The 25820-nt window shown below is 55.9% G+C and overlaps 7 protein-coding genes across 7 annotated transcripts; 3 read left to right on the top strand and 4 right to left on the bottom strand.

Moving 5' to 3' along the window:
* Positions 1-2236: 2236 nt before the first annotated feature.
* CkaCkLH20_12881 (uncharacterized protein) lies at positions 2237-3122 on the top strand (the record flags this gene model as incomplete). Its single annotated transcript, XM_038895593.1, has 2 exons — positions 2237-2313; positions 2372-3122. 2 exons carry the CDS (start codon positions 2237-2239, stop codon positions 3120-3122), a joined length of 828 nt encoding a protein of 275 aa, XP_038739155.1.
* A 493-nt stretch (positions 3123-3615) lies between these two features.
* Positions 3616-5142, top strand: CkaCkLH20_12880 (diphthamide biosynthesis protein 2; the record flags this gene model as incomplete). The annotated part of the gene is made up of 1 exon (XM_038895592.1): positions 3616-5142. One exon carries the CDS (start codon positions 3616-3618, stop codon positions 5140-5142), a length of 1527 nt encoding a protein of 508 aa, XP_038739154.1.
* A 464-nt stretch (positions 5143-5606) lies between these two features.
* CkaCkLH20_12879 (uncharacterized protein) lies at positions 5607-6307 on the bottom strand (the record flags this gene model as incomplete). Its single annotated transcript, XM_038895591.1, has 2 exons — positions 5607-6149; positions 6254-6307. The coding sequence occupies 2 exons, from the start codon at positions 6305-6307 to the stop codon at positions 5607-5609; spliced, it is 597 nt and encodes a 198-aa protein (XP_038739153.1).
* A 2660-nt stretch (positions 6308-8967) lies between these two features.
* On the bottom strand, positions 8968-11991 carry CkaCkLH20_12878 (uncharacterized protein; the record flags this gene model as incomplete). The annotated part of the gene is made up of 1 exon (XM_038895590.1): positions 8968-11991. One exon carries the CDS (start codon positions 11989-11991, stop codon positions 8968-8970), a length of 3024 nt encoding a protein of 1007 aa, XP_038739152.1.
* A 6797-nt stretch (positions 11992-18788) lies between these two features.
* CkaCkLH20_12877 (endo-alpha-1, 5-arabinanase) lies at positions 18789-19932 on the top strand (the record flags this gene model as incomplete). The annotated part of the gene is made up of 3 exons (XM_038895589.1): positions 18789-19055; positions 19175-19787; positions 19847-19932. 3 exons carry the CDS (start codon positions 18789-18791, stop codon positions 19930-19932), a joined length of 966 nt encoding a protein of 321 aa, XP_038739151.1.
* A 1425-nt stretch (positions 19933-21357) lies between these two features.
* On the bottom strand, positions 21358-22608 carry CkaCkLH20_12876 (glycerophosphoryl diester phosphodiesterase family protein; the record flags this gene model as incomplete). Its single annotated transcript, XM_038895588.1, has 1 exon — positions 21358-22608. The coding sequence occupies one exon, from the start codon at positions 22606-22608 to the stop codon at positions 21358-21360; it is 1251 nt and encodes a 416-aa protein (XP_038739150.1).
* Positions 22609-23999: 1391 nt separating this feature from the next.
* On the bottom strand, positions 24000-24527 carry CkaCkLH20_12875 (uncharacterized protein; the record flags this gene model as incomplete). Its single annotated transcript, XM_038895587.1, has 2 exons — positions 24000-24379; positions 24449-24527. 2 exons carry the CDS (start codon positions 24525-24527, stop codon positions 24000-24002), a joined length of 459 nt encoding a protein of 152 aa, XP_038739149.1.
* Positions 24528-25820: the final 1293 nt, after the last annotated feature.

Raw genomic sequence — 25820 nt, 5'->3', positions numbered from 1 at the left:
GAGTGAGGCAAATTGTCAAAGCGAATATGCGCTTTGCTCAATATCATCTGGACTCCCGGCTTTTCAACGTGCGCCAATCGTATGTCCAATAAGATCTGACACGAGCGAAAATCTAACGTCGAGACGAAACAAGACCAGCAGATTCTAGCAGAAATGCCCGACTGAAATCAAGGTATACGAGTTCCAAGTCCAATGTCTCTGGATCAATAGTTGCGGCGTGGCTATGTCACTGGTAAACAAGTGATTCGCCCAACACCAGCAGCTGAAGCAGGCCGGGATAACCCTCGATGGGTCTCGTTTCGTTTGATCCGAAGATTGTTTTCTCCATCTGATCTTGGAGGTAAGCTTGCATCAAGCATACGCAGGGATCACATCCGTGGGCAAGTTCGAACGGTGGGAAAGCTTATTTTGCCGGTACCAGAAGCAACAAACTCCATACCTGCCGAGTAAATAAAAAGGCGTGCAGTGCATCCCTGTCGTATTCATTGCAGAACGCGCAGGGAAGGATGAAAACGTTGATGTGGATAATCCAAGTCCTGCGTAACTGCGATATACATGCTGTTTCGTGTCCGGCTCCTTCGGGACAATAAGTGTTGGTTGCTTATACCGCCACTTGATCAACTCTTACTTTCAGTCGAACCGCCTATAGCCGCTTTCGCATATCTTCCACGCAAACCTCTGTGATGGCCGGAGGAGTTTTCGGGGTTCTTGATGATAAACTCTATTCAAGGTGCCAGATTGACCATGATAATCGTCTCAGGACTGATATGGATGATACATGTAGGCAGTCGACCTGAAGAAGTTTGACTAAAGCCAAAGACCTACACCCTCTTCGAGCCCATTTCTTGCCTAGCCACCGGTTCGGATGCTTGGCAGTTCCTTCTAGACATAATCTTAAGCCTGTGGCGTCAAGACTGCACACGACCTCCAATGGTCGACATAGGATGCATGAAACTATCTTCACTGAGCGGTTCGACATTTGCAGTTCAAAACGTCTCACTTTCTACTTGAACTGCTTGCGTGTCACATTGGCTTGGATCATATTCCGGGTCGCGATGCAGTCTACAGGAAACTTCGTCTTCTGAATCGGTTTCTTTCAGTACAAGCCAGCACTCGAGATTAGGACAGCATGGGATGGGCGAAGGAAACCGTCTGGTTTACCACACAACACGTCATATTGACGGTGCAGTCTCCCCGGTCAACAATCTAAGGGGTCTACAGCTACTGCAAGCAATGCACCTTTATTCGTCTCGGTCATCACCAGGAAATCTCCAAGTGAAGATAGATAGCTGAGCGATATTACGATCTCGATCAACCTGACCTGTGAGTAAGCAACCCAAACTGGTTTGTCAATGTACAGTAAGACAAGTGAATATCTGCAAGTCAAAATAGAGACGTGCGCAGGGACAAGAGCCGCAGTAAATTCTCCGGCGCCTGGCTTCGGCACCCATACGGTGATTCCAGGAACTGCTTGTCGGAGATATGCTGCGCCAGGCATGAATAGCATGTCAGTTCTCATCATTATCGCATCAATTAGGGTATTTTTGGAGGCAAGCGGCGTTCGGGAAATCTTCAGGGGAAGCAGCGAGCACCCTGGTCCGGAGGTGCTTAACAGCCGGGGTAGGGCGGCTTCTTCTCCATGCTTTGGACAGCATATCTCTAGAGACAGACTATCAGATGACGATATTTCTCTCAGTCTCACTTCCTGCCATGATTTCTTAGGTTGACCTGCACTGGCGGGTTCGGGAGTGGGTGGGCGGCGGTGGCTCATGACGGTCAGTGTCAGTAGTCCGCGCAGACGAGCGCCAGCCCCATTGGCCACGGCCTCTTCAACAATTACCACTTTGAGGGTGCCGACTGCATGATAGACTTCGTGGGGAACCGTCCTGCTCATGCTGAATTCACTCTGGCACTCGGAGAAACGAACTGTTGGAGATGGAGGTACGGAAGCGATGTGATATGCAACCTTCACAGAGAGTAGGGACAACTTGCAAGCATGGAACAAACCGGAAAACCTGAGGAACATCGTGGTGGCCAAGAGTGTGAGGGAAAGATATATAAGAACATGAATGTTCTGCCCCTTTGCTTTCAATCTCAATCCATCATCACACTCAAACAACATCTTCTCTTCCTCTTCAGTTCTTACCAATCACACTCAGCGCCTTTCAAGGTTTGCTTTCATATCATCTAATCATCACTTAATATCTTTACTTGACCTTCAAGTCCAACATTCAAAATGCGTTTCAGCAAGTCTCTCATCATCATGGTCGCAGCCACGATGGGTGCCAACGGTGCTCCCTTCGGCGAGCAAAGGTCAGTATCCAATCACAATCTTCGTCAGATGAGAACCGATCAGCTAAGTCTCTTACAGCGGCTTGACGCAGTCCAACGCGCTGGCGGCCCGACAGGCCCCTGCCGCTGCTCCTCCCGCAGTCCCGGCCGTGGTTAAGGCCGACAAGGACGATAACAAGGAGGGCGACAAGAACGGAGACAAGAAGGGCGACAAGAAGAGCGATAAGAAGGAGAAGGAGAAGGGTGACAAGAAGGGCGACAAGAAGGGTGATAAGAACGGGGACAAGAAGGAGGGCGAGAAGGAGAGCGACAAGCCCCGCGAGGGCGGCGAGACTGGCGAGGGCGACCGCAGCAACAGCGACCGCGATGGTGATCGCAACGGCGGCCGCGATGGCGACCGCGATGGCAACCGAGGTGGAGGCCGAGGAGGCCGCGACGGCGACCGCGACGGCGATCGTGATCGTGACTGCCGCAACGGCATCGAGGGCCGCACTCGCAACGGCGATCGCTGCTGCGTGCGATTCGACGATCGCGGCAACAGCAACCGCGACGGAGACCGCGATCGCGAGTGCTACATCGACGGCGACCGCAACGGAGGTGGCCGTGGCGGCCGGGACGGCGATCGTGATGGAGACCGTGACGGCAACCGTGGTGGTGGCCGGGGTGGCCGCGACGGCGACAGACGCCCTCCCCCTCCTCCTGCCGGTCCGGCCTTCCCCGCCCCCTTCCCCGTCCCCGGCCAGCCTCCCAGACCCGGCTTCGGCGCTCCTCCCCCTCAGCCCGGCTTCGGCCCCGATGGCGAGCGCGATGGTGTCATGAAGGCCAACTAAGCTGGACTCTCCTGAGTCGGATGGATCATGGCGGAACCTGATTGATAATGGAAGGATCGGTTTTGAATTTGAGAGACCCTAGTGTTTTATGTTTCTGTTTGCAGAGGATATCAGGAGGGTGCTAGTAATACGGTTTGGGTGAGAGAGTATACGAGTAATACATCGCTATTCACATTAATCTCGTTGGCAAGCAAAAGTGAAATAATAAAGTTGAGTGAGCATGTGATTGATGAGTTTTAACGCATTTGACAACCATCGTGGAGACATAGCCAGAACCACCAATGCGATCGCTGATGATTCGAATTTGTTAAGAAAATGGCTCTAATCCCAATCAGGACACCTCGGTAGCCACCCCGGTGAGCTCGGTCACTGACCTTGGAATTTCCTAAGGTACCGATGGAGGTACCCCGCCATCAATAACCCCGCCATCCGACGCTTCCTCACACACCACCCTCCGCACCGAAAACTTTTTCCCGTAGCAACCCCGGCGGCCATGACAGACCTCGCAGCGCCGCCCGTTCTTTCGACGCCTGCCGAGCACATCTTCGAAGACCCGACCCCCGCGGCGCCTCCCCCCTCGACGTCCCAGTCCCGAAGCGAAGATGACCTCTTCTCAATCTACGAGATCGAGCGCACGGCGCGCGAGGTCAAGGAGGCAGGCTGGACGCGAGTAGCCCTTCAGTTTCCAGACGCCATGCTGCGCGACGCACCATGGGTGGCTGAGGCCCTGGCAAAGGCCTTGGGGACCCCGGAGTCTCACAAGGTCTACATCCTCGCCGACACCTCATACAGCGCCTGCTGCGTCGACGAGATCGCGGCAGAGCACGTCGACGCCCAGGTCGTGGTGCACTACGGCCGCTCGTGCCTGTCTCCGACCTCGAGGACACCCGTCATCTACGTCTTTACGCGACACACTCTCGACATCGAGCAAGCGGTCGTGGCGTTCCAGAAGGAGTTCCCCGACAAGGACACGAAGGTCGTGGTGGTAGCAGACGTGACCTACCAAGACCACGTCCCGCCTCTCTTCACAAATCTCCAGTCCGCAGGCTACACAAACCTCCTGAGGACCGAAGTCGTTCACAACCCCGCCGGCATGATCCCCAATCGCAAGATCGTCGGCGCCTCCGAAGACGAGACCCCCGAGGCCGACCTGGCCGAATACTCCCTCTTCCACGTCGCGAACCCGCCCCCGGCCTTGCTTCTGGCTCTGCAGACGCGCATGGCCTCCCTCCACGTCCTCTCCACCGAAAACCTCTCCACAGACGATCCGACAAGGATAACAAACGCGCTGCTCCGCCGCCGTTTCGCGCGCGTGCTGACGCTGGCGACGGCCGGCGTGGTCGGGATCTTGGTGAACACGCTCTCCGTGTCCAACTACCTGCCTAGCATCGATCTCCTGCGCCGGCGCATCTCCGAGGCTGGCAAGAAGAGCTACACGATTGTCGTGGGCAAGTTGAACGCCGCGAAGCTGGCCAACTTCGCCGAGGTGGACGGCTGGGTCGTGGTCGGATGCTGGGAGAGCGGGTTGGTCGAGGAGGACGCGGGATTCTTCAAGCCCGTCATCACGCCCTTCGAGCTCGAGGTCGCTCTGAAGCCCGAGAGCGAGAGGGTCTGGGGCATCGAGTGGTGGGGGGGCATCGAGAAACTGGACCACAACGCCGTCAAGCGGGAAGAGGAGGAGCTGTCCGAGGACGAGTCGGCGCCGCCAGAGTACGATCTGCGCACGGGCAAGCTTGTGAGCAGCCGGCCGATGCGGATGCCGGTGCGGTCGGCGAACGAGGCCAAGGCCAACGGGGAGAGCTTGGCGAAGCCAGGGCAGTCGGCGTTGGTGAGGCGGGAAGTGGGCGAGGTGGCCACGATCAACGGCGTACTAAGTCCCGGCGCCGAGTATCTACGGTCGCAGAGGACGTGGCAGGGTCTCGGAACCGACTACGACGAAGAGGCCAGTACCCTCGTCGAGGAGGGCCGGAGTGGTGTTGCGCGTGGGTACACGGTCGGTGAGGATGCCGCCAAGTCGTAGATTTCAGGGTTCGGATTATCAAAAGTTCATATTTAGGTCACTCGGGGGCCGCACGATACCAAATACTTCTTCATGTCCAGTTTTTTTTTTCCCATTGTCTGATCGGGGTTTCATTCTGTGTACATGAGAGGACACTCGATCGGTCCAGCCAGAACGATGCGTCGCCGGAGATTATTAAGACAATGAGCAAAAAGAAGACCCGGGGGAGGGAAAGTAGTAAACTTGAATCGAAGCCGTTAGGTTCGTCGTCATGATTGATTCCTCCACGTACTTGCGCCGGTTGATGCTAGAGCAGCAACAGAGATCCTCCCACATGAAAACACAAAACAAAACTTTGCTCCTACATCTTAATCGTGGCATAACATGGTATCATCTTCTTTCATCTCGCTTTTTTCTTGAATCATAACTCGGTCTATGTGCGTGGTCGTGTCTCGCGTCGCGTCGCATGGCATCGCGTCGTCGGCTTAGACGTAAACGCGGCGGGAGTGTGAGCTGCGACGGCTGTGGTGGCTGTGGCTGCGATGGCGGCGGTGACGGCCGTGGTGGTAGGACTTGCGCTCGTAGCTGGAGGACATGTGGTCGCCGTGCATCCATGCGAGGACGGCGGTGAAGAAGAAAAGGATGCAGTTGATGATGCCGAAGACCCAGGAAGCCTTGAGCATGGCGCAGGGTTTGTTGGTGGTGATGCCGAGGCGCAGGCCGGAGAGGGAGAGGAAGCCGCCGACGTTGGCGGTCCACTGGCCGTCGCGGAAGACGTCGGTGCAGTCGACATGGCGGATGAAGCGCAGGTACCAGACGGCGGCGATGAATGCGCCGACGAAGCCCAGGTCAATGACGGCGACGAAGAGGGCGTTTGTGCTGCTGCGGTGGTAGCTGAAGAGGGTGAAGATGGCCCAGGCGAGGGCGAGGACGGAGACGATGAAGAGGACGAGGATGAAGTTGGGGACGATGACATTGGCCTTGACGAAGCCGTCGACAAACCAGGCGAGCATGCCCATGGTCGGAATCTGTAGGAAGCTGGTTAGAACTGGTGTCTGGTCTCTTTGGCGCGAGCAGGGCCATCGCGAGAATGAGAGCTTGGTGATGAGCTAGTCAGTGACTAGTGACTTACCAAGGTGACGATCTGCAGGAACCGCAATCCTGCGAAGGCCATTGCGAACAGCATGATGGGCGAGTGTGCCTGTCTGGCGCGCGATCGATTGAGTCGTGAAAATGTGACGCGATGGGAAATGCGCCTTCGAGTGCGCCTACGCGGGTGATGTGAGCGACGACTTCTCCAAGCCGGGCGTGGAGGGGAAAGCCGTTGGAGATGAGCGCTGGTGCTGTTGCTGTTGCTGTTGCGCGGTTGCTGTCTGACACAAGTAGAGTGAGACGGTCCGGGTCGAGAAAAGGTCGAGGGAAGGGAAGCTAAGAAGCAAGACTCTTTCTAGAGGCTTCGGACGAAGAAAGGGTGGTTGGGATGGGGGTGAGAGGTGTTAAGTAGTAGTACACGGATGAGAGAGGTGCGTCAACACGGCAGGTTTGGCGTGTGTGAGACGGAGAGGTGTGTGTATCGGTACGAACGAGCGTCCCCGTGGAGGTCAGGGTCAGGTCAGTAGGAATAAGTCATGGCAATGGGAGCAGGGAATGGCAGCAAATAGAAGACGGGTTGCGTCGCATCGAGGTTGAGCAGAAAAGCAAGGCAATGAGGTAAGGTACCTGAGAGAGAGGATGCCGATGGATGAAATCGGGGGTCAAATGAGGTGGTTGGGCTGGATCACAGGCATGGATGGTGAAGCGAAGCGAAAAAGATACAGAGTCGCATTGTCACTACCTGCGGTTACCGTAAGGTAAGGTGCTGGTGCTGTCTCCATCCCTACGGATGGGTTGAAAGGTCTGGTCTGCAAGATGCGACCCTGAAGATGGTGGCATCGAAAAGATGGAAAAAAAGATGTGGCAGGGATGGTTCCCAGTTTTCTGTCCGTCTCCTGGGTTGGACAGGGCTGGATCGATGGCTGATGAAGACGGGACAACTCACTCACTCACTCACTCACCTTCTCTTCCTCTCACGCCTACGGGTACAACCCTGAGTGGTTCCTGCAATGGCAAGGAAGGCAAAGCGGTCTGATGTTTTTGAATGGCAGTTGGGTGTTGTTTGTGCGGTGAGCTCTGTGAGAGAGAAGTCGTGTTGAGGTCAACGGATGAATGAGACGGGGATCAATGTTGATGAGGTGAGAGGTGAGAGGGCGCAGCTCGGTGCAGCGGTTCCTCGGGCTGGCCCTTTGACGGCTGTCAGGTCCGAGTCTGAGTGAATGTTTGACAGGCTAATGCCAGGAAAAGTTTACAAACAACCGTCAAACAATGACACGGACGGTGAACGGCGCCAAACGTCAGTTTGCCCCGAAGAGAAGCTGCAGCCAGGGACGTTCCCTGCGTCAGCTCACAGCTAAGCAGCTGAGATGACGTCTGCGATCGGCAGTCACGACTTCTTTTTCGGTCCAGCTCTCTCTTTCCCTTTCTCCTCCGAGTGGACGGCATCGGTATCGCTGCAGACACAAACTGCAGCCACAGTTATTCCTGTCGCATGTACCCGACTCTGTATTCCAGGTTCTGCACAGAGTATGACTTCGTCATCACACAGATTGAGGCTTCTCATTTCCCAAGAGTCGAGAGCTCGATGCGCTCATCATCTGTCCATCGGCCCTGTCAATCCGGGGAGGAGCACCGACGGGACCTGACCTTCTTTCCCTTTCTCTCCAATTAAACACAAGATACGTGCTTTGCCGACCGCCGTTGATGGGTCTAGAACCACGGAACCACGATGCACACGTCAACAACGGAAGGAGCTTGAGGTGACCGGCATTCCTGCCTCGTCCGTTTCAGGGTCTTTTCCAGAGCCAGAGCCAGAGCGCGACTGCCCTGACTGCCCTTACCCTGCCTCAGGTGCTTCACTGTTTCCCGGCCAGCAGCGACAACACAGCAGTCAATTATGGGTCCCATCGAGAACACGACCAATGGAATTGGACAACAGCCCTTCCACTTTCCCTTCCGAAAAAACAACTGCACACCTGCCTTATGGAGTACCTAAGGTAGGAAGGAAACACCCAGAAACTGCGAGGCTGGGTCACGATGCCATTTCCACATCAATCTGGTCACTCTTGGTCTGGCTGAAATGCTTTTTCACCGCTGGTGCAACCGAAAAACGAGAAATGGAGACGCCGCGGGCCACCCGCATGTGGATGAAGTGAGGTGGCTGGGCTGAGTCCAGGGTCCTCGCTCCGGGCAGTCACAGGTGTCTGCTTACTCCCGGTCGTTCCAGTGTCCCACCAGCGCTCCACGCCTCCGCCGTGGACTCGACGTGGACTCGACTCGACCGCTGGCAATGGCTCCATACCGCCGGCTTCGGCCCATTCTTACGGCCCAACAGCAGTCCCCGCCGCGTGGACGTACGAAGTAGAGAACGGAGCCCGGCCTTCCATTCCCTTGGACTCTCGCGCACCCGACACCGTGAAACTATTCACTTCGGAGCCAACGACATCATCCAACGTACCCAAATTTACCATGTCACTAAGTAACCATCCGTAAGACATCAATATCACACCTTACAATGTCGCAAAACACCTGCGGGTATCACTCTAATAAAATAGCTATGTCCAGTTTTATGTCTATCGTGACATGGTCCTCGTAGGGTACACCAAGGTAAATGGCAATGGATGGACGAACCCCATGTCCGTCTCATATCTCATGCCACGTTCGTCCAAGCACCCCCTCTCTTCCATACCCGTCCGTACCTGTAGACATGGTTCTGTCATCCCATCATGTCGTCCACAGTTCATCCCGCTCATCTCACGGCTCGTGGTCGTCAATCACGTCCAAGTCAAAGTCCCGGATTCGCGGCGTCGTGCTGTCCGTCTCCGACCCCTCCCGCACCTGCCGGCTGCGCCCGCTCCGCGAGCTCCTCGAGTCCACCACGTCGTCGAGCACAAGGAATCCCCCCGACCCCGTAATGCTACCCGACAGGGGCAGTTGCGCATGGCTCGACGTGTTGGACCGCGCGTACCCGCCATAAGCACTGCCGCTGTCGTTCTGGGAACCGTAGTCCCGTCGGCGCACCGGCAGCTCCGTGTTCTCGGCACGGTCCACGCCGAACGTCGTGGCGCTGCGCAGGCTGCCGGCCCCGCTGCCGAGAGTCTTGACGTTGTCCCTGGACTGGGCCCTCCGCATGTTGGCCCCGGCTCTGCTTGAGGCGGGCGTGCGAACGCTGCTGTTCGTATCGCTCTCGCTGACGACGCTGTACGCAGAGCTGAAGTGTGGTGCCGACCCTGCCGAGTGAACGGACCGGGCCGCCGGAGTCTGGTACCCGGAGCCCCGCGACGTCGTGGACGGTGGGGCTCGCGAGTACGCGAACGGTCGCCCGACACCCTGGACGGGGCTGGTGTTCCCCGAGCCGCCAGAGCTCTCGGCACCGCTGCTGTTTTGGTTGTTCCAGGTGTTTTGGACCACCCAGCAATGTGACAGCTCATGCGACGCTTCGTTCGGCATCCCTGATCCCTTCCACGGCGGTACTCTGGTCCCCTTGAGACGAGGAGACAGGTGATACGGGACGTCATCCCGATACCGTACGTTCGGCGCGTCGACGGAGACGCTGGCGAGAGTCTGGAGGATGCCGTAGATCAGGACCCACCGCCCTCGCCTGGCCACTGCCGGGTCGACCTCGGTGATGCTGTCGCTCTTCTCAAACTTTACGAACGAGTCGATGAGGTCGGACTGCGTGAAGTCCGATCCCAGAATGTATATATTGGTGGCCTCGGTGTACGCCAGCTGCACTCGTCTCTCCAGGGCGCCGCCTCGCCCGTTGTGACTTGCCGCCCCGTTCTTCTTTTTGAACATGCCCGTCTCCTTCGGACTCGGCGCCGGTATGATGGACTCGGGAACCAGGGGATATGGATGAGGAATGTGCGGAAAGCGCAGCTTGTTGTCGTATTCGACGAGCATGTCCGTCATGGGAATGTCAATGTCGGCGTCAAATCCCTTGTCCTTCTCGCTCTGCATCATCCACTTGCGACCCGAACGCGCCTCCGACATGTCCCAGACAATGTCTCGGTTGACGAGGTAGTCGTAGAGGGCACCAAAGTCCTTCTGGATGGACTGCGCCACGCTCCTCGTGAGCCACATGTCTTCTCCGTCCGAGTCCGGCAGGCCAGAAGTCGGCGCCGGCGGCCAGCATCCGTGAGTTTGCGAGTAGTGGTTCAGAAGGAACTTCTGCAGACGGTCGGCCGCAGCTTTGGCCGGACCAGTCACACCGGCCGGCCACATGTCGCCATACTGGAACTCAGCTAGGCGCTCTTCGGCGGCTTGGATACGAAGTTGCGTCTCGAGGCAGGCACGCTCCAGAAGCGCCCTGGTGATGGGCGTGAGCTCCTTGAAGTCGGCACACTGTTCCAGCTGGCTGTACATGCCGGCGCAGTGCAAGAAGCTCTCCCGCCAACCCTCCTCCCACCGCACAGCTTGTCCTTCGGACCATGCCAGCAAGCTCACTGCCGTCTCGGGGTCGTTGCGGACGTCATCGATGCCACGAGCGGACAGGAAGTTGAGAATCATGCCGACATTATCCGAGTCCGGAGGCATGTACGCGTCCAGCCGCATGTGAAGGTCCGCCAGGGCTTGATGTAACGACAGACCGACGAGCGATGCGTGGTAAAGAAGGGCGAAAACATTTCTCGTCGTGATCTGGCCCCGGAGTTGTTCAAGCTTGGTCATGTTGGCTGGTGTGGGGAAGTACATCTCGTACGAGATCTGGCCGTCGGCTTCTCCAAGGTCTTCGGAGATGGGCGGCGTCGGTTGACCCCGACCCATGTGTGGCCGTAGCATTGGCGGCGCACCCTGTGGCGATGGTGGCATGTAGATATCCTCTTCCGTGGTGCCTTCGCGGAGCAGGGTGATGAGATACCTCGATTCGGTTGCCTCGATAATATGCGACGATAACCTGAAGGACGGATTAGGCCGTGGATTCTGGCCCTTGTGACCGAAGAAGACAAGGACATCTCCATTGGGATCCCATAGTTCGGGATCCTTCCGAAGCTTATTCCACCTTTGAATTGGTCTACCAGCGCCGATCCATCGCTTGATGGGAGGCGTCGTGGGTACCGGAGGAAGTTTCGCGGCCGGAGGTGGTGACATGGGCAGGTCCATCTCCTGGTAACGCATCTGCTGCTGGTGATGATGTTGTTGTTGTTGTTGTTGTTGTTGTTGCTGCTGCTGCTGCTGTTGCTGCTGCATCTGCATTTGCATCTGCATCTGCTGCATTGTGTCGATATTGAACTGCTCATACGTGTATTCGGGCTCAGTGGGCGACATGGGAGCCGAGTGGTACTGATTCGGCCTCACGGTAGCCACCGACTCTGGTCGGAACTCGGGCTCCTTGTCCTTACGCTTGAAGGTGAAGGTCTTGGCCAAGCCTCTCCTGACGTCGTCGCTCCTCTTGTCGAGCCTGCTGCGTAGGCCAGACTTCTCGATGCCGGACACATCCTCCGTCTTGATAGTGGGCCTCCGAGCCCGAGCGTACGCGAAGTCGTCTAATGGCCCGACAGTCCCATCCCGACGACCATCGGCGCTGCTCCCACTCCCGCTGCCGATACTGGGCGTGCTGATCTTGCTATCGCGGGGCGGCTCCGAGAACTTCAGGAAGCGGGCGTTGGTGGTGCCAATGCCGGTCCCAACGGGTAGTGTGCCGCCCGTTTGCGGCAGGGGGAAGTCGGGTATCTGAACCTCGTCATGGTCTCCGACGGGGCCCGTGTTTGTCCTTGCCCTCGCCTTGTCCTTCTCTGGCTGGGTGATCTTCTTGCGCACGTAGGCACTTCGACCGGACATGATGATGGCGGGAGCACAGGGAGCCCTCACGCAGAACCAACGACACGGGCGACTGTGGCCCGGGTGTCTGCGTCAAGCCGTGAGCAGGACCGCCACAGGTTGAAGAATCCGAATATGACGGACAGCCAAGACAGAAACAATGGCGATGAAGCGGCGGCGGCGGCGGCGGCGGCAGCGCGGCTTGTCGGGGACGGTCTTCCTTGGCGGACAGATAAGATAAGCCCGATAAGGTCCCTTTGGCGGAAACAGTACGTACCGACGCCTGGAAATTAAGCGAGCGGGTACGTATTCCAATCGGGCAATTGGAGTCTTCCGATAAGACCAAAAAGAAGAGAAAAAAAGAGATGATTGAGCCAATGAAAGTTGCCAAGGGTCGACAAAGTGGAGGTATGGCGGGGCTTTCTTCCGTGGCCAATCGGCTGCTGCTGTGCCTCTGAATGACCGCCCGCTTCGTCTGTTGCGCCCGCTGCGATGCGCTGCGGCGGATGCGGCCGGTGACTGGCTTTCTTTTTCTTTTCTTTTTTCCTTATTGTTGAACTGAAAGCCTCATCAGCTCACGCCTCATATGACAAACACCAATTGAAAATATGAGATTGCGTGTGTATCTTGTGAGAGGTGGGATCGGAGGAAATGAGACTCTACCTTTTTGAGTGCTTTTTAGTCGAATGGTTGGTCGAACTCGAGTGAGATTCCAATTCTTTCGTCAGAGTGGTGGTGTGCGATTGATATGTATGCTGAATGAGGGTGACGCAGCGCGCTGTTGGACGTTTGCAGCCTGCGTTCGGGGCACCGGTCAGGCCCAAGTTGCTGTTTTTCTTTTTCTTCGTAGGATTCCCTCAACTCCGTAGTGTCTTTGAGAGTGCCTGAATTGCGCCCGCTGTGTGCGACTATCTCTCGGCCGGCTTCGTGAGGGGGCCAAACGGCCTTGGGTCTCGGACAAGCTGGACGAGTCCGCGCGTTTTGCGTACTGCGTATTGCGTATTACGTCTTGCGTCCGCGTCCACGTCGGCCTCGGGTGTCTCCAAAACACGCGGGAGAAACAAACAGAAACAGAAGCAAGGACAAGAAACAGGAAGCAAGAAGGAACAGGCATACAAAGAATCAAAGAACGCAAGAGGCGAGGACGGGCGCGGCGTGGTGGGATATGTATAATCTTCCCTCCAGATATCACATTCTGGCTCCCCGTCATCAACAAATGTACCAAGCCAACGCCGTCTTCATTCAAGCCATGCTTAACCGGGCATCCAACGCCGTCCGCCCGCCCGCCTCTCCGCGGTCTGCTCCGGTCTGCACACTAGGTATGCTCTTCCTGGGGAAGACAACCACTTTCTTCTCGGTCAATCATGTCTTGGCTTGCGGAGCCCTCAGCCCGTCTCTGCCTGTCTGCGCAGTAGTTGAACTCTGATCCGTCCACGGACGTCGTGTAATTGGTAGTTTCCGAAGAATGTTGCCCTACTCCTGGGTCCCGGCGACGAGGGAAGGGGACGGGCTTCTTGCATTGCATTGGTTCACCCGATACCCTGTCTCGCGTCTTGATGAGACGGGACGCCATCGACAAGAGCTTCAATCATGGCCTCCTGTCCAGTCACTCTCAGCAGCGTCTCTTCCGCAGTCCAATCCGCGCTGTACTTCGTGCTGTGTACTCACCTGCATTTCATGTCATCCATGAAACAACTGCCAGGTAGTTATCACGTCGTCGCGTCTGGTGGATGATAGGCACCGTCGGCAGCTTTCGGCCAACTAGGGGTCCTCGGCCAGGGAACAAGGGTCAACTCCAACGAAAGCGCAGCGAAGCCCAGCTTACACTACACCGCGGAACACGGGGACAAAGGATCCAAGCCCCGGCTCGAACTCGATGGTGATCGATACGTCTTGCTGACCATGTTTTATTGAATGCTTAGTACCGCTTGATTGATTGATTGATATGACATTGGCAAATTGATGAGGGGAACTTCAGTCTTTTGGCTTTCTCCTCTCGATTTGACTTTCTCACTTGGGCCCCGATTGTCGACCTGTAATTACTCCATATTATCACCGTAAACCTTAGACATGGTTGATCGATCTCATGTCCCTGACGGATACCGACGAACACTACAGACTATTGCCATTACAACAATGAGAACCCCCGCCTCAGAGCCCCTCACTACATCGGCCCCCAAAGAAGATTTTCCTTCTATCCGATGCCTCCATTGAACATTCTCCTGTTCGCGAGTTGCCTCCGCACAGTAAAATGCTACCGCGACGTGTTACAACCCAAGCCTTTGGGTCGTATCCCTCAGGGACTGTATCGCCGAGGGTCCAACGATGCAACTGCAAACCCCGGTCATCGACCCAGAAGTTTAGGCGAACAACCCAACAATTGCTGCACATCGCAATGGGCAATCATCCAGAGAGGTCTGCCAGCGACGCAAACGGCAGCACACGAAACCGACTCCCCTCGTTATCCGGATGGTCTCTTTGTCTTCCCATGTCCTCTTGCCTCAGACTCTTATTCATACCGAGCAGGTCCATCGCCATCAACCGTTGAGCACGCGTCCTTATCAGCAAACCAGATGCCCCTTGCAGCCGCACTAATGCAGGTGAATTTGACCGTCATCTTCTGTCTCCATGGGTCCGATCCAGCAGTCCAGCTCTTGGACTTGAGAATCCTCACCGGCGGGCGGCCTACTGCCCAAAGAGCACTCAGGCCGTCCAGCCCTGCCGTGTATCCCGTCCGCCCCTTATATTCCCCGTCATATCCAACTTCCTGAACGGCCCAAGGCTGCTTGCAAATAATGCCCGATCAAACAGCCGTCATCTTTGGGTTGCGTTCCCACTGCATCGCTTCAATGCCCCTATCCAGCAGCTGCCGTTTCTTGCATCGGCCCATCGCCTTTGGAGGCCATTCTGAAAACCCTGCCGTGCCATGCGCAGTGCATGCATTCGATCCATGCATCTTTTTGGTTACTGCTGCTGTGATATGCGCCGGGGCCCGGCGACCTGTTGGCCCTTGGTCCTGGTGGTGCTTGGATCCGCGGCTATCGGCTGGAGACGCGCTCTTCCTGTCTTCCTTGTTTCGGCTTCATCCTTCGATGCTGCGTTCCAGAGCTGGCGGCACGCTTATGGACGCCACCGCGAGTGAAGCCGCCGGCGACACCTCGCAAGACGCACCCGGAGTCGACCTTGGGCCGGACAGGACCGCGACTAGATCCGGAGCTGCGGCCCAAAACGGGAATCGTCGAGAACACTGGCCTCTGAGTTGTAAGAAATGGCAGCATTCTGCTGAAAGTTCACCTCAGCGTTCGACACCGGTCCATTGGACCTGATACCCTGATCGTTGAGAGGCTTCAATAATCCCCACATGCCATGTCAAGGTGTCCTGGAAACCACCCCGCGTCATCCATCACTGAACTCGCCTGCGTGACATCTTCTGTAGCTTCAGTTGAACTGATGGCCCGCGAAGAGCAGCATGGACGGACGGACGAACAGACTTGGGGCGCCCGCTCTCGATGGCTCGGGTGTCATTCTCGACCGAAGGATTACTGAGGAATAAGGATCACAGCTTGCTTGGGCCTCAACCCCATATTGGTCCAGGCCAGGCAGCCCTTGAAGGAAGACTGACCGCAACGGGAGGCCGCACTTCTTACAGAAAGATTCCCCAACAGTAGCACCCTTTCACTATGCTTTCACGAATTCTGACACAGTAGACGAGGGAAGAGAACACGGTCGGAAGGGTTCAAGTTGCATTCCGCACATACGGACCAAGAGTTTGGAGGTAGCATTGTCTCCTGCCGCGCCGCCGGTGAGAGATGAAGTTCGATGAGGTTGCTTTCCTTGGCAAGACCGTCGTCCGTCCCAAGATAAGCTACTAAACAAAGGACGCCATGGCCGATTTGACAACTTTTCGTAACGTAATAGATCCAGAGTGTCGGGCTCCCGCTCACCCCTCCCCCCTAACACGGTCCAGCCCTCGACTCGGCAGAGGAACACACGCGATGCCCCACGCCCGCCGACCACGTTTTGCTGCTCATGCTCATTTCCTGGATTCTCCAGAACATCCCACGCGGACGATCCGTCAACCACATGGCCAAGGCCCCAATGATCGTCTGAAGATGGGCCTTGTTAGCAAACAACGAGACTAGCAGCTGTCAAGCGTCTGTCATAATGTCCCAGGAAACTTCCTTTCTTCCTTTGTTTCGCAACATTGCTCCGCTTCGCTTCGAGTCTCAGTCGATCATTGTTCAAGTTGCGCCCGCAGACCAGCGAAGGAACCAACAATGTCAGCTGCCCAGCCTCCTTGCCAATCTCTCATCTCTCACATCCCCTTTTCATGCTCGCTCATGCACTCCGCATCACACGTCTGCGACAGGCCAGGTTTCCTCGCCTACAGCTTATTCGAATTCAGGTTTTCGTATCCTGACAAGGAAAACGCAACATGGTGAAGCCCAACGCCGCGAACGACAGTGTATTGTTGGTACCGACGACAGTATTCATACCAGAGACTCGTCGTTTGTGTTGCGAACATGTAGCTCTCACCGCAGAGTCAACTTACGATCAGTCGCCGAATTTAGGTCTCGATTGAGAAACATGCAAGACGACGAAAGAGATTCGCCGTCGTCCAGGCGAGCCCGGCGATGGGCCGGCAGCGACCACCAACTCACTGCCCGACCGAAGCCCTGAAGCACCGGAACACTCGGGGATAGACCCATAAAGAGTGGCCGAATGTCCGTCCGTCTAGCCCACCCAAACGACCGGTGGACACCACAATTGCCTGCGCACTCCGGGGCATTTCTTCGCTAAGCGGCATCCGATTGTCATGGCCAAGCTGGAGGCACGGCGTGCCAAGGTCCGGCTGGACGGGGAGGAGACCGGCCTCGCGCACGGCGGCGAGAAGGGCATCCGCTCGCTTCGCGACACCGGCGGATCATCGAGCGGAAATACCGCTGGCGCCAGGCGGAAAGGGAAATCCAACTCCGTGGGCCTTAAGATTTCTCATCCGAAACCCATGCGACGCCCACACTTTGTCCACAACTCCATCTAGTCCATCCCCGATTCTTTTCCCGATTCTCCGAGCTACGAACCCAAAGTCGGCAAGCCACCGACATGATCCATCGCCGCCAGGCATTCACCACATTGGTGCTCACCCCTGAACCTCCTGGCTTCGGAATCTGAATCCCTCGAGGCCTCTTTCGTGGATTGTCTACTCCTCAACGCCACGGATGTGTTGGGGTGAGAGATGTGAACCAGCCGCGTTAGAAACATCAGAATATACTACCGCGTACCTGAGTCAGAACAGCAATCTGCCTCCCGCACTTCCGCTCAATATTACACGCGGGAAATACTCCCTCCCTGGTCCGTGAGGTGGGCTGCTGCCGCTGCCCGTCACGTTGTCTCTTCTCCACTGAATAACGTGGACGATGAATCAGCGAGCTTTGGATTGTTTCCCTCGCCCACCCGGCACGCCGCTGATCGCGATGATCCTGTTGATCCGGACGACCAACCGAATATAGGGCAACGGGTGCCACATATACACCGAACCATTCCATGATGAAGCTTAAACTTGACATGCTGGGATGAAATACGGCTATCGTCAATATGAGAGAAGCAAATCCGACTTTGCCACTGAATCAACGCCTTTTTCTCAGGCCAGCCCCTCGTGGGCTCCAGATGCGATGGCACTGCGACGGACAAGTGCCCAATCTACCCCTCACTGTTCTTGGAAGATTTTCAACACAACCTGGCGTCCATCTCGTCCGTTCCAAAGTTCTCCGTCTTGATTTGAGCGCTTGAGTTGTGTGTGTCGAGCTGACAGCACCTGTTTTCATCTTCATTGCCCCAGACGCAGGTACGCTTGCCAAAATGCCATGCAAATACCACCTCACGTCTCGTGATGTCTGCCACTGCACAAGCGCCGGCAATGAGTTGCCGTCTAGCATAGTAGTCGCCGATGGGAGGGGCAACATGGGGGGGACGACGTAACGGGAATCATGGGGAGGAATGGCTCATGTTGCAGCGCTTGGTCATGCAGAATAGCATACTGCAGGACGGCACTCAACAACCCCAGCTTTCATGACTCCAATTCCCAGCCGTAGAGTCTCAATTCAAGCTTCCAAAGGCAAAGCGCAACAAACATATCGCGGCTACTGCCCTTGTTCTTATTCATGCGCACCATTCGGACGACCAGAATTCGCAATCCCTTCCGTATCCGGCTCGCCCGTCCCAACATGTTAGCCCTGTCATTCTCATCCCCCACATACGGCGGCACGCACGGCAGTTCCTGACTTCCCTTGTCGCCCAGGCCCAGACATTCGTTCATCCTCATTGCTTGTTTGCCCTGTCAAGCATTTTAACACTATAAACCAGCCCACTGAAAGGCTTGTCTAGATATGCAAGATCGGGCCACTGTAACGCTCAAGGCCGGCCCTTCATCTCATTGATGGAGTCTTGGCGAGCGGCTGCTCCATCTATATTGCCGTGTTCCCATCACCGCTCCGGAGCCCGGGTCTCTCCCAGTCATCGTGGACAATTTCCGCCAATAGGGGCGTGCGGTGTATTGACGTGCGAAGGTGTTCCTGTCCTCCCTTCGACAACCTGGTAACCTTGTCTCCGTGATGGAGTTTGGTTGACGAGATCTCGGCTGCTTCCAGCAACACCGTTAGGCGTCGCGCCCCTGTTTCTCATCCCATCAGCTGCTGTTATATGTATCGTGATGTTCCCTTCACTGTGACACGACCCTTCCCCTCCCCTCCTCTCACCAGCCACTCTTTCTATCCAACCACCACCCCTCTTCGTTCGGTCAGTGTTTCTTCTTCGTCGACATGCGTTTCGGTTCCATCTTCTCGCTCGCAGCCGCGCTGCTGAGTGCCACCGTTCAGGGCTACGGCAACCCCGGTGCTTGCTCCGGCCAGTGCTGGTCTCACGACCCTTCCGTCGTCCGTCGCGATGACGGCACCTACTTCCGTTTCGAAACCGGCAGCAAGATCGGTATCTGGAAGGCTCCCGATCTGGTTGGGCCGTGGACCTACCAGGGCGCTGCTCTCCCGTCGGGTAGCAAGATCAACCTCAAGGGCAACGACGATCTCTGGGTGCGTCCTGTTTCATCTTCTATCACATTCGGATGAACGTGTTCGAGCATCTCATCGTCAATACGACAACCACAAAAACATCTGACCCTATAGCACATGCTCATTAGATTCATCTCTAGGCCCCTGATGTGAACAAGGTCGGCGACCAGTACATCCTGTACTACACCGTCTCCTCCTTCGGCGTCCAGAACTCGGCCATCGGCTATGCCACCTCGCCCACCATGGAGCAAGGCACCTGGACCGACCACGGCGCCACGGGCGTCGCCTCCAAAGCTGGCAGCAAGTACAACGCCATCGACGCGAACCTCGTAAAGTCCGGCAGCAACTACTTCCTCAATTTCGGCTCCTTCTGGGCCGACATCTTCCAGGTCCCCATGAACTCGGCCGCCACCAAGGCCGCCGGCAGCCCCGTCAACATCGTCCTCAACACCACCGCGCCCCAGCCCGTCGAGGGTGCCTTCATCTACGAGCGCAGCGGCACCTTCTGGGCCTTCTTCAGCTCCGGCTCTTGCTGCGGCCTCGACAAGAACCGCCCGACTCCCGGAAACGAGTACAAGATCTTCGTCTGCCGTTCAACCTCCGTCTCCGGCCCCTACACCGACAAGAGCGGCAAGAGCTGCACCCAGGGCGGCGGCACTCTTCTCCTCCCTAGCCACAACAAGGTCTACGCTCCTGGTGGACAGGGCGTGCTCGCGGACCCCAAGCGCGGTGCCGTGCTTTATTACCACTACAGTGAGTCCGCCAACCCCTCGCAACCGTCTCTGTTCTATACTGACTTTGTTGTTCGAAAGTGAACACCGACATTGGCTATGCCGACTCCCAGACCCTGTTTGGCTGGAACACCATCTCTTGGTCTGGTGGCTGGCCTTCCGTCTAGGCGTCTTGACGACGCTGTTGAAGGCTTTTAGGGTGTGGTTATCTTCTTGTCAATATTCAAGTCCGGTACATATAAAGGGGCTGATACACTTTATTCGCGCAAAATATCACCATATTTTCTGGCCTTTGACGCGAACTACACTTCAGACACTTGTTCCCACTTGAGTTGTCTCACGTTTTGACCATCTCCTCGAGCTGAGTGAACCATGTTCCATGTCCCTCTCGCCGTTGTTTCATGGCGTCTTCCCAGTCTCCTCACAGGGAACTCCCGTCCCCGGGCGGTCCCGGGCGCAATACCAACCCAGCTGTTCGAATGGCCCGTGATCTTAATATCGCGGTTGATATATCCAGTTGCCCGCGGAAGTCTAATTGAAAGTCGCTTATCGAATCTTTTGTTTCGTGGTTTCCAAACAAGACGATGGAAGACCACTTGAGGATGACATGCCTCACCTGGGCCTTCCCAAGCCAGACAAGGCACGGCACTAGGTTTACCAGTTTTATGTTCTTACGCGCTCAAGATTCTGAGAGGGATGCTTTGGATCAATTGACCACTTCGCAATGGCATGCATCAGGTACACGTCCATGTATCTCATTGAGTGAATACTTTCCTACCATCTAAGTCGCGTTGCAGACAGCATCCGATGAGGTACTCATTACCGCTGCTTAAGAGATTACGACGTAATAGGGCTCAGATATGTCGCACTTTTTGATACTTGCTTCATCGGACAGGACGATGACTAGACAACGAACCACGACCTGCACTATAGGACGGTTGGCTGGGGACTACAATGCCGTCCCCGAAAGACTGTACATATTGAACCAATGAGCAATCAATTGGACGCACACTCATGTCACAACTCTTTGATACACAAGCCAGTCACGTAACAGAGAGGCTAGAAAGAGGGTTGATGTACCAGCATTTCACGTGAGCTCGATGTATGCAGGATCCGAGCCACGGTATTACTGCATGACTGGGGAGCTATTAAGTACCCCTCATAAGTTGGAATTACCTTGCGTCGCACCACTTCCGCATGCTCAATTGAAATCACAATCTTCCATGCTTAGGATAGTCTAAGTCTTAAAACAATAATTACGTGATGATAGTGTCAATAGGGACGACTGTTCTAAAGATCGACAGTACTAGGAAAGCAACTTATTCATCTTCACTCATTGCGATGGAGTGACTGGATGGCCTCTTAGAGTTCCTGACCTTGCCGACCTAAACCACATCTTTTGCACATTGGCGGAGAGCATATATCAGGGCGGCGTGAGAAGGAATGATTTCCTCTCCATTTATCATTAGAAACTATATATGCCCAGTATGATATCCGAGCCACCACTAATCATCATGGTCATCGCCGCTGTCATTATGTCTTTCACTCTAGCCGTGGCGCCAGTTCCAATACATATATCTATACACTTTAGTCTAGAACAACCCAAAGCAGTTGGCGTAGTAGGTAACAGTGGCACTCCAATCGGAGAAGACACCCTGAACACCGACATCCTGTGCAAGGACGTCCAGGAGGTTGTAAACATCGCCGTCGTTGTTGGTGACGTTGGCGATGGAGGTGTAGTAGTAGCCGCCGTTGGTGCCGTCACCCAGGAAACCAGAACGCTCCAGAGACCAGGAGATAAGCTTCAGACCCAGCTCCTTGGCCTTGATGGCATAGCTGCTGGGCACGATCTTGCCGTCCTCGACGGTGACGAGGTAGTACAGAGGGGGCGCCATGATGGGGACGCCGGCGGCGGCGTAGTTGGTCAGGTTCGCGACGGCGTCCGGGTAGGTCTCGGGGGTGTCGCCGCTCTCGTCTAGGAGGACAGCCTGCTTGCCAAACTCAGGCTCGGCCTTGAGCCAGTACAAGACATCCGGGTAGTGGAAGGACTGCAGCCAGACGCGCTCGGGGGCGACGCCCGCGGCCTTGTACTCGTCGACAATCTGCTGGGCGTACTGCTCCTGGGTATAGTCGCCCTCGAAGGGCATCTCGACCTCGGGAAGCTTGAGCTCGGGGCTAAACTTCAGGCCGAGGTCATTGGTCAGAGCGATGTGCTCCTTGTGCGACATGACGGTGCCGCAGGTGGCGTACAAGTCGGTGCGGTAGTTGGGAGTGCCGTGGAGGAAGTCCTCGGGGGTGATAGCAGAAGAGTTGGAGCCGTCCATCTTGCTGCAGAGCGACTTGAACTCGGCGAGCGTGATGTCCGAAGTGCAACACTTGGCGGTAGCAGCGGTACCGTTGGAGGCCGGCGTGAAGGGAGTGGTGCACTTGGCATTGAGCTCGGGAATGGCGACGATGTTGGTCGTGGTGTGGAGGTCGCACTGGGAGTGGCGGCACACCAGCTCGCGGTCCTTGGTGAAGGCGACGTCGCATTCGAGGATACCAGCACCCATGCGGGCGCCAGCCAGGTTCGACTCAACCGACTCCTCGGGAATCAGCATGGTACCGCCGCCGCGGTGACCAATGCTCCAGTTGGAAGCCTTGATGGGCTGCTCGGAGCAGGATTGCAGCTTCTCCTTGAGAGGGCCCTCGTCCATGTCGTTGATCAACCAGTAGGGTCTCGGGCCGAGCTGAATGCTGGTGATGGGCTTGTAAACCGGGGGAGATCTCGGGCAAGGGACGGCGCCGGCATGGCGGGCGGCGACGGCGACGAGGCCGGAGGTGAGGACGGCGTTGAAGTGCATGTCGGCGGCCGGGTCTCAATTGACTGTGGACGAGCGGCGGAGGAGGCGGCAATCAGCTGGGGGGCACCGGCTGAAGGGAGGCCGAGGAGTGTGAGAGCTGGAGCTAGAGCTGAGGGGACAGGAAGCTGTCCTTTCCGCAGGACTTCAGACAGGACGGGCGATCTTTTGTAGGCGGGCTCGATGTTTTGCCAAGATCAATCGCTACTCAAGAGCAACGAAAGCCCTGCAGCAGGATCGGTAAGCTGATAGTCAATGCATGTCCCAGTCGGACGACGAGCCAATGAATAACCATTGGATCGTGTCCGAGGCAGCGTCGGGCGACACGCTTGTATTCGGTCGGAATCGCCGCCCTCCTCTCTGCTTGGAGAGAGAGAGAGAGAGAGAGAGAGAAAGAGTGCGTGTGTGCGAGAGTGAGCGTGTGGGCCCGTAGGATAGGCTGGTTATCAGCACGTGGTGTTCGTCCCGGGTTACATCTGGGATACCGAGGGGAACAGGGGAAAGCTTGAGCAGGTAAACAAGAACCTCGGTGTTGAATCCATGAGCATTGAGCACGAAGGAGGTGCGGAAAGAAAGGTTGAAAGCTGTTTCCCCGTTTTGGTGGTGAGGGACTGCGGGGTCGGCCGGGGGTACGTATCCACTAGTGCCGTTAAACGGCCCCACCTCAGCTGCGGAATGAGCTGCGTGCCGCCGGGAAGCCTTCTTATTCGCCAATTGACCACTCCAAGCTCCCGGCGAAGAGCTCGTCTGAACATTGTAGTTGCAGACCGGGGTGAGTGCCCGTTCTATCTTCGCATTTACTCACCTCGGTGAAATGGTCTTTACCGAGAGCCCTGTGCCGGTGGCTGCCAGTCCCGGCTCCCCGCGACGGAACGGCCTGCGGGAACTCCGACCCGGTGTATTTGTTCCTTGTCAGGCTTCATGGAGTAATCTTATGGTCTCCAGATTTTCTGTGCAATATGGGCTTTGCCAAGAGTCCCATATTGGTCCCGCGAGTCATTTGAAAGACGATGCTGATTTTTTGTTGGTTGGTCGCGCTTGGTATTTGGTGTATTCTTTCCTGTTGTTATTCACATTATAGATAATCATCGCCGAACCCAAGGGTGATCACAGATTTGCATCATCGATGGTCAACCGCGGCAGGGAACACGGGATTAAGTAGGATGTCAGCGTAAATAGGCGATAACGTTTTAATCGAGTTCTTCGAGTTGAGGCAAATGCAAATATTAACTATCATAGGCTATTCTCAGCCCTAAATCCAGACGCCGATAACTGTAATCCCAAAGCCCGGTACTCCATTTCAAGGGGTATTTCCACGTCATTAAAGAGGCCGTTGCGAACCAGGCGAAAGTCGCATAATCCATCGCATCGTAGTTATGTTAACGTCGCATGATCTAAGCACCAGGGTAGGCGTGGTTGGCCTTGACGCTGGTGTTGTGGCCGCGCGAGCGCATCGCCTCGAGGGTGTCGAGAACGGTGAGGAACATGAAGATAGCCCAGATGAAGAAGGCGAACGCAACTCCAGCCTGAGCAGAGCCGCAGTAGGTGTTGGCACCGCACCTAGGGTGGCCTACGAAGACGGCGAACGCGATGGCACCGGCGAACCAGAAGATGGTGGTGATGACGAGAAGGCCGAGAGAGACAAGCTTGTGGAAGAGGCGGGTCATGTACAGGGGTGTGAGGCCGACATAGGCGAGGACCAGCAGGGACCACACCGAGTTGAAGATGATGAAGTTGACAATGTCGGGCGAGCGCCACCAGTAACTGCTGGCAACTGTATGATTGTCAGAAACACGTGCGGCAGAGATGAAGCAGAAACGCAGGACTGTTAAATGAGACATACCATAGGCGCTGAGACCGAGCTCGATAATAGAAAAGACGGCAGCCACAATGTGAGCGATGGGCACAAATCCGAGAGCCATTGCGAAGTATTGGGCAAGGGTTGTTGTGTGAGCTTGAATTTCGATTGCAACTGTGTTCAGGTTGTAATAACTGGGAGGTTGGTCCGTTGAATCTTGGGTGGAGAGAGAGGAAACAGGTCAGGTATGAAGGCTGGGAGGGGAGGTGAGGGTGAATAAGTAAGGCGGGCAGTAGGAGTGAATAAGTAACCACCCACGATGACGAACGCAGCAAGCGTTGCCATACCTGAGGTAGAGGTGGGCATATTTTCCTCCCTTAGCAAGCGCCATTCATTGCCTAGCCCATAGTGAAAAAAACGTCGGACGGTGACTGAGACTGCCACCTCACAGGCGCACCTCGGGTTTGGTGATGCGTAATGGGGTTGGGGCTGGACACGACAATGACGTGGTTCCAGCTCTACAGGCAGAAATGACCTCATTGCCGATGCTTCAGCGGGCATCTCATCCAATGACACCCGTGGACATGACGCTAGATCCAAAGAGATGCTAATCCTCAGCCACTTCAGGCCACTCAGCGTGGCGGGTGACTCCTACCCGGCCCGCTCTTTTCCTCGTTTAGGTAAGCTTGGACCCACTGCGGTAACTTTCTTGGGGGTGGTCCCTGCTCGCGTCTTCTATCATCTGCGATCCCAGCGAAAATCGCCTTTTTTTTTCTCTTTCCTGTTGGCTTGACTTGTTTTTTTTGTAATTCCTACGTCTGCATGTTGTTTTGGGCCCAGGAGTCTCGGAACGCCGTTGCCGATATTGCTGCGCGCCTGATGCGAGAAGAAACTTCAAGATCCTGCTAGCGCCGCAAGGTCCTCCTCTTTCCCTCCCTCTCGATGAAGTCAGCATCATTTCCATCGTCACGTCTCCTAGGAGTCCAAGACCCAAGACATGCCTGCGCCTGCAGAGACAGGGACACACAGACACGACACCTCATCTGGCTAATCTACCTTTGCCTTCAGATTTGCTTTGACACCTCGGTTTAACTCGCTGTCAATGGCGAACAGGTGAAACCCTCTCGCAAACCACACACCACCATCTTCACCCTGTTTACGTTCTGTCATCTTCACCGACCAGACAACCACTCAAAGCCTCCTCCACCGCACCACCTCGTCGACCCTGCATTTTTGGGCTTTCAATGCAGTGACAAGGATCCTTGGCCAACTACCGACGCCATCCAACCAAACACTACAAGCATACCTTACGAAGACGCGTGGTGCCCAAGGAAGCGGCTTACAATGACCTAACGCCGGCAATGAGCGGGTCGCAGCCCGGTCTCGGCTCCGGCTTGCAGCTTGCAGGAGAAGGGGA

The sequence above is a fragment of the Colletotrichum karsti genome (genome assembly GCF_011947395.1).
Source record: "Colletotrichum karsti strain CkLH20 chromosome Unknown Scaffold66, whole genome shotgun sequence".
Lineage (NCBI taxonomy): Eukaryota > Fungi > Ascomycota > Sordariomycetes > Glomerellales > Glomerellaceae > Colletotrichum > Colletotrichum karsti.
The sequence above is the reverse complement of the archived record's forward strand: the minus strand, read 5'-3'. Positions and strand labels throughout refer to the sequence as shown.